Source organism: Lynx rufus, unplaced genomic scaffold (assembly GCF_022079265.1).
Source record: "Lynx rufus isolate CCGP_SWC_20201006 ecotype Redwood Valley unplaced genomic scaffold, mLynRuf1.p SCAF_1, whole genome shotgun sequence".
NCBI lineage: Eukaryota > Metazoa > Chordata > Mammalia > Carnivora > Felidae > Lynx > Lynx rufus.
The window spans coordinates 146,852,193-146,866,397 of record NW_025814823.1 but is presented as its reverse complement, the minus strand read 5'-3'; the positions used below and the strand labels follow the sequence as shown (position 1 = coordinate 146,866,397).

Here is a 14,205-nt window from a genome sequence, read left to right as displayed (position 1 = left end):
TCCTTATTATTGTTTTAATTCCTCCCCCCGCCCCCCCAAAAATAACTAAGGAAGACCTTTTCTATTGTTTCAGTCTAGGAACAAAAGTTAGTATTTTCAATGGCTTTGTATAGCCAGCTTGTACCATGCCAAAACACAAAACATGGCTTTCACACTCAGAGAGTTGAGTCAATGGGAGGAGATGTGGGCAAAGGCCCCTTAGCAGGGAGGCAGCAACATGTCAGTGCCTTTCCATTGCACTAACGTCTATTCTGTGGAATACTCAGACATCCTAGCATGACTTTTTGGTTGACAAAGAATGCCTGTGTGTTTCACTTTAGAAAGCAATTACATAACAAGCTAGTGTATTTTCTACTCGTTTCAGTTACACATAGCTAAAACAAGATATATTGGAAACTTAGTAAAAACCTTTCACTATATTTCAATATGACATGGCTCTACTTTGAATATACTCCCCCAAATTCTAGGAAATTTTTGTTTTGCTATCACAATACAGACCAGTAAAAGTCACAGTGAGACTCTAGACTACTTGCTTGTTTGACCAAGCAAATTCTACAAGCATACTGTGTGGCTACGACTGCTAAAGTAACTTAAGGACATCTGATAATTTTAAATAAGTAAATCATGTATGGATAAATGTTACTTAAGATCAGTTTTAAGTAGCAAACCAAATTGAAAGTAGGCTATGTTACACCTTGCAAACAACATATACTGCACTTCAATATGTACTACAGAATTAATGATGAGAAGGCACGTATTTCCATGACCTGAAATAAAATAAGATAAATGGAGATTTTTATTTACAGCATGGTTCCTTGTTAGGAATTAATTGAACATTATGATTATCCATCTCGGTTCCAAGTACTCACCTGCAATTACTGAAATTTGAATTCTCCGCCATTTCAAAGAAAGACATACCAAAGACAAAAGAAGCAGAATTCAAGAATTCAACTCAGCTATAGTTGGCCTCAACATTATAGCACCAACACTCTAATTACATTTAAGGACTGCAATTAATGTTAAAAAAAAAAAGAACTAATCAGAAATGTGTTCTCTGGTTCTAGGTGCAATGGAAGCACTGTTAAGACCTCAACTCGACATTTCCTTATCACTTCAAAAACAGCATTTGTCAGACTTCCTCCTGTTTTAACCATATTGCTGCTGTTCCATTTATTTGCCTTCAGAAGTCATTGAACTGTTTCCATTCTGTGCACACACGGCAAGACATGGGATCCATTCCCATCAGTTGAACACCAATGCATGTCTTCGAAGTATGTTTTAAAAATCTGTAATTTTTAAAAAGGTAGCAAACACTTACGTTTAAAGCAGTAGGCATCAAATCTGCTATCAGGGGGAGGGAAGCCTGTCTGGTTCTCAAAACGATACAGGGTTCTCACCCCAAGTAAACCACCTCCACACTGGGCCCTGGCCACAGTCACAGGATGGCGAACGCTGGCATCCAACAGCCACCCATAATCGCACTGGTCAAAGCCATTCCTCCAAGCCGCTTGGAGTTCCCCCACTGTCGCCAGCCGGGCATCCTGGTTTTCACACTCTTCTTCAGCCTCCTCAAAGGTAAATTTATTGGGAGCAGTGATATGGAACACGTCACCTGGAATAAGAAGAGAGTAAAAACAAAACAAAACTCTAAGTTTTACTATTCATTCCTTTCCAGTTTATGGGTGGGTGGGGCGAGGTAGAAGGATATAATACTTTTTTCACGGTAAACCCGCAGCTTCTGATACTTTAAAGCAGTAAACATAACAATTACCCAATTTCGGTACTATTCATGTATAATAAGAAATAACACATACCAGAAAAGTTCATATATACTAACTTTATTATCAGATGACTGTTTTTATGGCCTACGGATATACAGAAGCAATCATTTGATAATAAGTTATGATAAATTCTTTAAAATGAACAGACCTTTCCAATGGATTCTTTGGATTACTATCTGGAAAATGAGTTTTCTCTTCAGTGAAAAAGCCTGCAATGTACTTAACAATGCATGCTGGAAAGGGAAACTGTATTGAAATGTCACCAAGGTTATTTCACTTTGGTCAACCTGAAAGCAAACAGTAGTTCTCAGACCTTCCTTCTCACATATCTCTACCATCAAAATGGATTCACTCCTATCAAATTAAACAACAAAACAAGAAAAACTACAAGGTTTGAACGTAGGAAGAGACAGAAGCAAGATGGAATGCTGTTATATGTGAGGCCTGCTGGGGCTGTGTGATTGTTATGTCAGCCGGGGCTCAGAGTGAATGGAGGCCAACATCAGCTTCCACTCAACTGGTCAAAGTGACCAAAGTCCCCTGAAGGAAGGGGCACCTTTTTCTTTTCTACTTACTCTGTCTATGGTGAATACCTCTTGCAATCTGTCTGTCCTTTTTCCAGTTCTCACAAAGATAACTACATATGCTAGCAGGGGTGCTAACTAGGGTTGAGAAACTCCTACATTTGTTTATTGATTAACAAAGAAAGGCTGAACATTTACTTTGTTCATCACCAGGCCCAACTGGCAGAGAATATGTTCATTATAATTTAACATGTCACAATAAAATATTCCGGAAACGTGAGAGAGTTTGTTAAATTGGTACTTGGACAGCTAACAAAACAATTGGCTGAAATAAATTCAGTGCAAATCAAATGATGCTTTTCACAGTTGAGTACAAGTGGCTCAAAGACAGAGGCAGAAGTAGAGAATACCTAAGCTAATCCATCAGGCAGGAGGAATATAAAATGTGGCAGAGAGGAAGAAGCTAAAATATCAATAGTCCATCACTGCAGCAGTCGCGGGTCCTGTTTCTGATTCTGTGATATATTAGACAACGGGGACTCTAGAGCTCTCATGATTCGGATCCTCACCTGACTAAATCCAGATGTAACAAGCATTTGTTAAAAATGAATAGAGCCATTACTCTCTCTGAGTGTGCGATAGCTTTCTAAAACAAGAAAAATTAGTCACGGGAAAAATGGCCAAATCACACATATCAATTTTTGTCAGTCTAAATCTAAAATTGCTGCTAAGGAAACTAGGCCAAATCCCTACAAGAGCTATTTGAAGAAGAGAGAGAAAATGACTTTTACCTGGCTGAAAAGAGTAAGGTAGATGTGAGAATAGGTTTTTGTCCTTAATTGTCTAGGCTGGCAAGGTCAGTAATCTCAGATCCAAAAATACACTACAGCAACATAGGTTCCTCCTCCCCATTCCTGCACTACCTCCCTCCCTAACAAGCTGTAAAAGCATAAGAGTCACAGTACCAGTTACGTAGCATGTATCAATGATGCTTGTTAAGTGAACGGAATTTCAAGTTCTTGCTAAGAAACAAGGTGCTATTTTTCTTCCATCCTTCCCAAGCAGCACATTAAAAACAGCTCACTGAAGCAGACCTTTGGGTATAGCTGCTGTCCAGAACAGCTGATTCATCTCACCTATGGATTTGGCTTAAAGCAACACAGGGAAAGGCAGACAGACTGTGTCTGTGTCCTCCAGTGGCCTCATTCACTTCAAAGGAATGCAAGTGTGAACATGGGCTGCGTGCCAATTCGTTTTCCTCCAAGGTAGAACACTTGCATTTGTTATTACAGCTGGAATATCACTCTATTGCCTTAGTTTCCTACGTCCTGACGTACTGCGACTTGGAGGCAAAATTTACTGTTCTTTTAAAGTAATAAGAGTGATCAGCCAACCAGAGCAGGGCAAAGAAATGTAACCGATTGAGTAAAACTCTGCTACTCCAAGCAGCAATGTTAGTCTAGATGTTGGGGGAAATCAACTTCTCCAAAAATGGCCAGACCAAACGGCTAATGAAAAAAAAATAACAGCACGATTTCATGGGTAACTGGTTTCCCTGTTTTAAACCGCAAACATGTCTGGGGTAATAAAAGAAAGAAAGGTTTCAGAAGATGCTGATAGGTTACAAAGAGAATTCCCTTATTATTATTAAATTAATAAAGACCTACCCTTATAGAACTTTTCATATAGAAACTCTTGTTAAATCTGACATTATATCACAATATCAATTATTTAATTCATTTGCAGGATACAATTTCCATCCATCTATCCAATACTCATAAAATAATTATTTTCCTTATTTGATTAAATTCTATAATTCCTAAAGTCATCTATTTTCCTTTATACGTAGGAATTTTTCCAACACTGCAAAAAAAAAAATGTCGAAAAAGATATCACCATGAGGTTTCATTTAACTCAGTTGAAAATAAAAATAGTTAACTGGCATTGAGTTTAGTTTAAAGTGACAATCAAAATAATTCATTTATAAATATATATATGGCAAATTGTTTTATTTCAAGATGAGCAAAAGAAAACAAAAATATTTATTTTAACTCATTTCTAAAAAGTAAATATTTAACACCTCCTAAATCACGATTTAACATGTTTATGTTATGTTATGTTAACATGTTAACATGTTCATGTTTAACATGAACATTATTTTGCCCACTTCAAAAATCTAATAATATAGTAAAGTATCCACACTACAGAATTATCTTACTGTATCTTGAAGCTGTTAGAATGACCAGTCAGTCTATACCAAAAATGAGAAAAATTAACTTATTCAAACTTTTCCCTTCCTATGTATCAACCTCAAAATATTAGGGCCAGGACATCTTATACTTTTTAAAAATATTCCAGAATGTCCTAGCAACAGTTTTATATAGAAACCCAAACCAGAAAAAAAGAATAGGTGAGTCAAAGGGAACGCAGAGTAGTAATTGAACTAGTTCATATTACTAAGTGTCTTTGATTCCTAACACACCTATAACTCCAGTCAAGTATTGTTGTATTCACTACATGCCTGTTTTTTTTTTTTAAGTTTTTTTCAATGTTTATTTATTTAAGAGAGACAGAAGAGACAGAGCTTGAGTAGGGAAGGGGCAGAGAGAGAGGGAGACACAGAATCTGAAGCAGGCTCCAGGCTCCAAGCTGACAGCACAGAGCCCGACACGGGGCTCAAACTCACAAACCATGAGATCATGACCTAAGCTGAGGTCAGACACTTGAACTGACTGAGCCACCCACGCGCTCCTATATGCCTAGTTTTAATTAGACAATCCTTTGGCATTTCTAACATAATATAAGTGTAGGTAACCTGTTGTTTAAATCAGGATTAACCTTTTAAAAGCTTATTTTTTTAATGTTTATTTATTTTTTGAGAGAGAGACACAGAGAGAGCAAGTACAAGCAGGGAAGGGGCAGAGAGAGGGAGAGACACAGAATCCGAAGTAGGCTCCAGGCTCTGAGCTGTCAGCACAGAGCCTGATGTGGGGCTCAAACCCACAAAACCATGTGATCATGACCTGAGCTGAAGTCGGCCGCTTAACCGACTCAACCACCCAGGCATCCCTAAAAGTTTATTGTTGAAGATGTGGATCAGAAAGGCTGTTAACTTATGGTCCACGTTCAATGAACATAATTTCCCAAAATGTCTTGTGTCGAAAACTGGTGACCCCTGAGATGTGAGCAGGTGTTCTACAGAAAAGAGGTTGCAAGGACAACTGCATTTAGAAAACAAATACAATTCATATGACAGGTTTTTTCTATGCAAGACTTATCAGAGCATTTAGTATTATAGTATTTATTGATAGTCCCCACAAGGAAGTCATGATGTGTAAACCATTTGACTGGAGAACTTTCTTTTACTCAAAGAATACTAATTAAGTCCCTGGATCTGTTTCACAGCATTGTTTTCCAAACTCAGCAAATCCACAGCAAGTATAACTTAGTGTTATGTTTCTGGTTGCCTATGTATCAACCTGATTTAAGATAGAAGCAAAGGGGGCGCCTGGGAGCCTTGATGAAGCGTCTAAGATGGTATTTAAAAGCTGAACACACAAATTCATTTCTTAAAAAAATATCTTTTGGTGGCACCTGGGTGGCTTAGTTGGTTGAACTTCTGACTCCTGATTTCAGCTCAGTTCACAATCTCACAGTTCATGGGATTGAGCTCCGTGTTGGGCTCTGTGCTAGACAGCAAGGAGTCTGCTTGGGATTCTCCCTCTCCTCTCTCTCGCCCCCTCTCCCTGCTTGTGCTCTTCTGTCTCTCTCTAAAAATAAATAAATAAACATTTTAAAAATATCTTTTTGAAAAAAAGTAAACCAAGCAAGAGCTGATAAAAGCAACAGGCTTTCTCCTCAATAATAAATTGTCGGCACAGAGCTTTCCCACAGAAAGAAAGCATAGCCCATAAGAAAAAAGAACTGCAGATTCTAAGCTAAACATTGACCACTTTTACACTGAGAAAGCAGTCAAGATGTTAAGATTTTCAATGTCTCCACTGATCTACTTTCAGTTTTTAAAGCCATAGTCAGGAATTATTTATAGGTCAAATGATGTGTTCTAAACTATAACACAGTGGAATGAAATGAGACAGATATAAAGCCTGGACCAGTAAGAATAATGTAACTCCAGCCTTGGTCCAAAATTGAATGATCATAAGAGGATGCACCAATACATAAAGTCTGAAGTTCAGAGGCAAAGGCAAATCCAGAACCAAGGAAACAAGACAAAGAGAAAGCAAACATGGGAAATCAAGCAAAGCAACTCAGTGCTTTTACTTAGTTTCTCTCTCTGCAACATGACTTAATTGGTCAGGTTGTAGAAGTTTCCACCCCGAAGGTATCCTAAAGGCACCTTTTTGCCTCTGATGTAGGTAGTAAAATTTCCTTCTGAATCACAGCAGAATTTTGTGAGAGAAAATGCCTATCTTACGAACATAGGACAGGATTGTGTTCTATTTCTATACCTCAATACTTATAACTGAGCCATTTAATGTACTTTAGATTTACTGGATAGCTGCCTTCCTGGAAGGCAAACATACTTGTATAAGTTGAGGATGAGTCAACTGTCTCACTTCTAGAAGTAGCCTCATCAAAGTAGCTACACCTAGAAGATGCTTACTATCAAATTTATAACTAGAGCACAGATTTGGAAGGTGTTTCTAAATGTTATCCACCTATGAGAGAATACTTAATTTTTCTTGAAAGAGAGCAAATGAAACATGAAGAAATAAATATACAAAATGTTTTACATACACAAAACAATACATTACTTACCATAAAATGACAAGTTCATTTAAGTTAGTATAAGTAAGAATTCATTAAGGTGTATACATATATGCTCACATTAGTAACACATAAGATATAACGATGCAGAACAGAGGATTTCACACATAGTATAATTTACATATCCATTTGAAAAACACATATGCAGTATCTTAATGCATATTTTTCCAAAATCTCAACTTAAATGTTAACTTAAATTATTCCTGTTATTTTAACTTTCTAGGGATGTCCTAGAAGGAACTGGAAGATACTGCTTGTGAGACTTTAATATCTGGTGACATCCCACAAATTAAATTTACCTTAACTGTGGGAATTAACACCACCAGAAATATTGAGAAAATAAAATACTTTCATTTGACAACTAAAAGCTACAAGACTCCCTGGAAATTGGACCATGCGTGTTCTTTTCCCACACTTCTGACTGCTAAATGGACAAGCGGCTTCTTGGCAGACTAAAGAATGACAAAGACTAAAAGGCAAGCGATGATGAAAACAAATCAAACGTTTAAAATGACCCACATCATTCCAAAGCTAGAGTTTATACCCAGGAGTAACTCGGAAAAATTATTAAAGAGCCGGACCTAGAGCAAAGCTACGATAAGAGTGTTCCCTCTTGCTGACAATTCCTTATGAATACCAAGGAGGAAAAGGGAATTGGCAGGGGCAGGTCATATTCAATTCTCTCCTGGACTAAGCCGACAGAGAGTCAAAGCTGAGATCTCATCAGTTTCCTCACTGGGTATGTTTGCTGGGTAGTGTGATAAATGTTTTTTTTTTTTTTCCTGTTTATTTGTGCTTATAACCCTTTTATTGTAAATTGTCCAGTCTGAAAATAAGTACTTATAAACGAATCATGATTCACTTTACTCATTTGAGAACAGAACTCTGTCTTTCACTTTAAGGAAGGTTAAGATTTATCAATGTGACTATATTTCCTCGCTATTTAAGTGAAAATAAGTGATAAATGTATGCAAAGTAGCTACAGTGCGTGAGGTGGAAGTAGCCACATGGGATGAACTTCTAAATACTGATATAATAAAACCACTTATGGCAAGTTTCCTGGTGATGAGAGTAAGTCAGCACAATTATTATTAGCTTTGAAGTTTGGGATTTTTAAGTTTCAAAGGAGGTTTCTCTTTTCTTTTTCTTCCTCTGTCTCTCCCTTGCCCTCTTTCACTCTCTTATTCTTGCTCTCTCTTTTTTTGCCTGTGTCTATATAGACATGATCAAAGCATCGAAGACTAATGCTCATTATTCTCTGGGTCACAAAATCCATTGGCTGTATATGCTTGATGAACAGCTAACACACTGCTAAATAATCTTGACGACTGATATTTGAAGGTCATTCAAAGTCACGTCAATTCCCCTAAGATATGCTCTTTCACCTGCACAGAGACCACCCTTCTGTTAATAGTGACAAGCAAACCTCCGAGGCTGCCACCGTCACCTCACTCCATTTCTAGTGGTAGGCAGGCATTATTTCTAATTTGGAGATAATGAGACTGGAAAGCCCGATCAGCACTTTTCAGATTTCTCACTTGTTTTCAGACTGAAGGAGAAACATGATGTGGCTTGAGATAAAGCTTTGAACTTTTTAACTTTTAATTAATTATTTAAAAAAATTGTCATCCGTTGGCTGTGATTGTTAACATGCTCCAAATCAGATAACATTCATGAGACAAGGAATCTACATATATGTCAATGCATTATTATACAAGATTTCATGTATATCAATTTGAGACAGGAAGCCTCACTAAAATTTAAACATATTTTTATGGTTTTCAGGATGTCGGATCTCATTCTTTCCTACTGACAGAACAGTAAGGTTTTAATTAGAGTGAGAAAGAGGTTCTGAAACATTTCTGGGTGTCTGAGTCTTCAAAATATATAAGAGATTGAATGTGCTATTCGATTTGACAGGCACAGTATGGCTGCAGGTCTACACAGGCGGATCAGCCTAGTTTGGCTTTTTTTTTTTTTTTTTAACTTTTCACAGCTGAAAGGTAAATGGTCACTGTATTTCCAAAGACATTCTTTTGATTCAGAACTCCAAGAGATCTTGACATCAAAACCTTACAGCAAATGACTGTCACATGCTTCAAGGGGTGTATGACATGACAAGTCTACTTCCTTACGATAAGATTACAAATGAAAGGGACTATATATAGAAAATCCTAAGGATTCTATTAAAAGGTTATTAAAACTGGGGCGCTGGGGTGGCTCAGTTGGTTAAGCGTCTGACTTCGGCTCAGGTCATGATCTCATGGTTCGTGGGTTTGAGCCCTGTGTTGGGCTCTGTGCTGACAGCTTGGAGCCTGGAGCCGGCTTTGGATTCTATGTCTCCCTTTCTCTGCTCCCCCATCACTCATGCTCTTTCTCTCTCTCAAAAATAAATAAACATTAAAAAAAGTTATTAAAACTAATAAACAAGTTCAGCCAAGTTGCATGATACAAGATACATGACCAATATATAAAAATCAATTGCATTTATATATACTTCCAATAAACAATCAGAAAAAGGAGTAAAGAAAATTCCATTTTCATTTGCATCAAAAAGAATAAAATATTTAGGAGTAAATTTGATAAAAGTACTGCAAAACTTATACTCTGAAAGCTATAAAGTGCTGTTGAAAGAAGTTAAAGTAGGTCTTAAGAAATGGAAAAGCATCCCATATTCATTGATCAGAAGATTTAATATGGTTAAGATGGCAATATACCTCAAAGTGATCTAGAGATTCGATGCAATCTCCATCATAATCCCAGCTGGCTTCTTTGTAGAAACTGACAACCTCATCCTAAAATTCAGATGGGAACTCAAGGGACCCAAAATAACTAAAATAATTTTGAAAAAGAACATAGTTAGTGGTCCCTCACTTTCCAATTTCAAAATTTACTACAAAGCAACTGTAACCAAGACAATGGGGTACTGACATAAGTACAGACGTATAAATCTGTGGAATAGAATGGAAAGTCCAGAAATAAATCTGTATGTCTATGATCAGTTGATTTTCAAAAAGGTACCAAGGTCATTAAATGGTGGAAAGAATAGTCTTTTCAACAAATGATGCTGGGACAACTGGATATCCACAAATATAAGAATGAATTTGGACACTTATCTCGCACTACATATAAAAATTAACTCAAAATTGATCAAAATAAGCTTAAAACTTAAAACTTACAAAACTCTTAGAAGAAAACGCAGAAGCAAGTCTACATGACTAAGGACTTGGCAGTGTCTTCCTTAGATATTACATTTACAGCACCAACAACCAAAGAAAAATAGATACATAGGACTTTATTAAAACTGAAAAATTTTGTGCATCACAGGGCCCTACTAAGAAAGTAAAAAGACAACTCACAGAATGGGAAAAAATATGTGCAAACCTTCTGATAAGATATTTGAATCTAGAGTGTATAAATAACCCAACAACAAAAAGACACCCCAATTAAAAATGGGCAAAGGTTCTGAATAGACATTTTTTTAAATTGAGATTTAGCTGACATACATTATATTCATTTCAGGTGTACAACATCATGATTCGCTATCTGCACATATCGTGAAATGATCACCACAATAAGTCTAGGTAACATCCATCACCATACATAGTTACAGACATTTTTTCTTGTGAAGAGAACGTTTACGATTGACTGTCTTAGCAACTTTCAGACATGAAATATATTATTTACTATGGTTGTCATGCCATACATTACACCCCATGACATTCATTTTACAGCTGGACTGAATAGACATTTCTGTAAGAAAATATATAAATGGCCAATAAGTACATGAAAAGTTGCTTAACATCATTAGCCATTAGGTAAATACAAATTAAACCCACAATGAGATATCACTGAATACCCATTAGGATGGCTATGATCAAAATTTCAGATAAAAATGAGTGTTGGCAAGAATGTGAAAGAATCAGGACCCTAATATAGTGCTGGTGAGAGCTTAAAATGGTGTGGCCATATTGAAAACCAGTCTAACAGTTCCTCGAAAATTTAAAAATAGAGTTACCATTTAACCAAGCAGTTCTAATCATGACAACATAATCAATAAACAAATTATCACTCAAATAAGAATTAGGATATTCTTATATGAGAAATCAGAGATTTGCGGGAGCTTGGAGAGCACATCATCCCTTCTTTACTGGTAAGAGCACTGTTGCTCCGCTGGGGAATCTGTGGTTGGCCAAAAGAGTTTACTATAGTGGAATAGGAAACAGGGCATATCCAATTATTTAACCTTTCCTCATGGCAAACAGTAGGGTAAAGAAAAAAAACAACAACAACAATAACTGTCTGACAACGATTTCATGAGGATTAACCTAAACAATAATACACCCATACAATAGTTTCCTTCCTTACCCTACCTATGGAGCTATTTCACAGTCAATCTATTGAAATCATTGTAGTGAATGGGGACATCATTTTCCAGAGGTGCTGCCAGTGTGCCATGCTTTGTCACTTTTTTCACTGGCTCTTAGCTATGCTATGCAAACACTTAAGCAGAAAGAACTTGAAGTTCAGTTTCAGGCCCTTAGCAAGACATGTTAATTTCCAAAGCCTATGTCAGAAGCCACAGCCCCAGCTATGATCTATGGTTCTGTGAGTTCTTCAGAGAATAAATGAAGTTTTCAGCATCTTCTAGCAGCAAACCAAAGTGAACCAAAGTGAAGAGGTTCTGTAATCCAGAACCAATATTTGAACCATCCATTGAACCACAGTGTGCGGGAAGCTCTTCTAGCTGACATGGGACTTAAAATTTAAAAAAAAAAAAAAGTTTATTTATTTTGAGAGACAGAGAGAGAGGGAGAGAGGGCACACAAACAGGGGAGGGGCAGAGAGAGAGAGAGAGGGAGAGAATCCCAAGCAGGCTCTGCCCTGTCAATGCAGAGCCTGACACAGGGCTCAATCTCACAAACTCTGAGACCTGAATCAAAGTCAAGAGTCAGATGCTCAACCTACTGGGGTACCCAGGCACCCCATTGACATAGGACTTTTTAACTGAATAAGGCCAGTATCATGGATTCTTAGATATCTCCCGCCAGTGAAATATTTTGTAGATTACATGCTGTAAATTCCACTGAAATTAAAAGTCAATCTGAGAATCTGCCAGCAGGAAATCATACAATTTCAAGATATGATATCTGATTTTTGTCCAATCAAAGCCTCCAAAAAAGTCTGAACTAAGATCTGCTCTAAGACCTGTTTAATGACATTTGGGTCTTTCCCTAAATTTTTAGCTTTGCATATCTAAAGAAGATCATATGATAACAAAAAGGAAAAGATTATTTTTTGGTTCTAGGCCAAACACAAGGATGACATAAAAGAATTAAACAAGTCATGGAGGTGACAGAACTATACTGGACTAAAAAGATTTTTTTATGTTTATTTTTTAGAGAGAGAGAGAGATAGCATGAACAGGGGAAGGGCAGAGAGAGAAAGGGACAGAGGATCCTAAGCAGGCTCTGTGTTGACAGCTGAGAGCCCTGTGTGGGACTCAAACTCACAAACTGTGAAATCATGACCTGAGCTGAAGTTGGACGCTTAACTGACTGAGCCACCCAGGTGCTCCAGAACTATACTGGACTTTGACATGAGGAAGCAATCTAAAAATGAATGGGTACAAAGGAACCAATCCCAGACAGGATGATTGGCTGGGGTGGCAAGAAAGGGAAATTACTGTAAGAAGTTGAAGAAGAGAAAGTATTTCTAGGAAGGAATGCTTTCTAAGAGACCAGGGAGAAGTGTGAGAGGAACAGTTAGTATCGTGGTCGTCCAAAAGGATTAAAAAAAACCCACAAAAACATTCTTAGTAAATTTGGTGAACAAGGGGTGCCTGGGTGGCTCAGTTGGTTAAGTGTCAAACTTCAGCTCGGGTCATGATCTCACAGTTCATGAGTTTGAGCCCTACCTCTGGCTCTGTGCTGACAGCTGGGAGCCTGAAGCCTGCTTTGGATTCTGTGTCTTCCTCTCTCTCTGCCCCTCCCCGACTCATGCTCTGTTTCTCTCTCTCTCTCTCTCTCTCTCTCTCTCTCTCAAAAATAAATAAACATTAAAAAAATTTGGTGAACAAAGTGAAGCATTTTTTTCAAATACAGAAATGGAAAGGTGGTGGTAATTGTATTTGAGAAGAGACAAAATTGGAAGAAATAATGCAATCACCACCAAGTTATTTCTTAAGTAATTATTATGTATCTATTACTGGAATAGGTTCTTCATTGCAATTGAGAGAGGTATAGAAGATGTTTATGGCCTTATCTCTACCATGAGTTACAGAAGTTTTGCAGAAACAAAACTAACAGGTCACATTTTGTATTTAGTGCCTATAAAGCAACTAGAGAACAATTAAATGCCAAGCATGTGGAACTATGAAAAGTGGGAATTCAGAGTAAGAAAATCACAGTGTGAGCTGTAAGAGCCAAAGATGGGCTCTTGGGAGCAGTAAGTTTTCCAGGCGTCTGGGCGGCTCAGTCAGTTAAGCATCTGATTTTGGCTCAGGTCATGATCTCACAGTTCATGGGTTCTAGCACCAAGTTTGGCTCTGTGCAGACAGCTCAGAGCCCGGAGCCTGCTTTGGATTCTGTGTTTCCCTTTCTCTCTGCCCCTCCCCTGTTTATGCGCGCTCTCTCTCTCAAAAAAAAAAAAAGTAAAAAACGAAGAAGAAAAAGCAGTTAAGTTTTCAGGTACAGGGAAGAGTGGAAGAGCAGAGTGTCAGAAAGCTCATGTTCTCTGAGAGGGTCAAAGCAGACCTATGGGTAGCAGCAAGCACAGGATCTTCAGAGGGCCTATGCACACACCATGTTGGAAAGAGGGAAATAAGTTTGGATTGGTTGTTCTCCAGCCAGGTTGGAGGGCTTCATAGATCATGCAGAGTTTATATTTGAGGAGGAAGAGGACAGAAAATTCACTACACGATGCTGAGTAGAAGACTAACATAGGAAGAACATGGCCATGGTGTTTGAGTACTTTGATGGTCATCAAACAGGCCCCTTGAAGATCTGCTAAAGGCATAGGGATTATTTGTGAGAACCAATTAGATACAGGAATAATTTCACAAACTAGAAATAGGAGTATGGAATTCAGAAGAAAATTCAGGCCTAAACGTG

At 37.7% G+C, this 14,205-nt stretch overlaps 1 protein-coding gene across 4 annotated transcripts in view; it reads right to left on the bottom strand.

Annotated features, from left to right (window-relative positions):
* VCAN (versican) overlaps positions 1-14,205 on the bottom strand; it is a 130,455-nt gene that overhangs the window by 89,587 nt on the left and 26,663 nt on the right. For all 4 annotated transcript variants that reach the window (XR_006963730.1, XM_047088694.1, XM_047088688.1 and 1 more), the window contains exon 6: positions 1,319-1,612. Coding sequence is in view for 3 of the 4 variants with exons in the window: in XM_047088694.1 (XP_046944650.1) it covers positions 1,319-1,612 (294 nt within the window). In the remaining variant the exon portion in view is untranslated. The remainder of the gene's footprint in view (positions 1-1,318; positions 1,613-14,205) is intronic.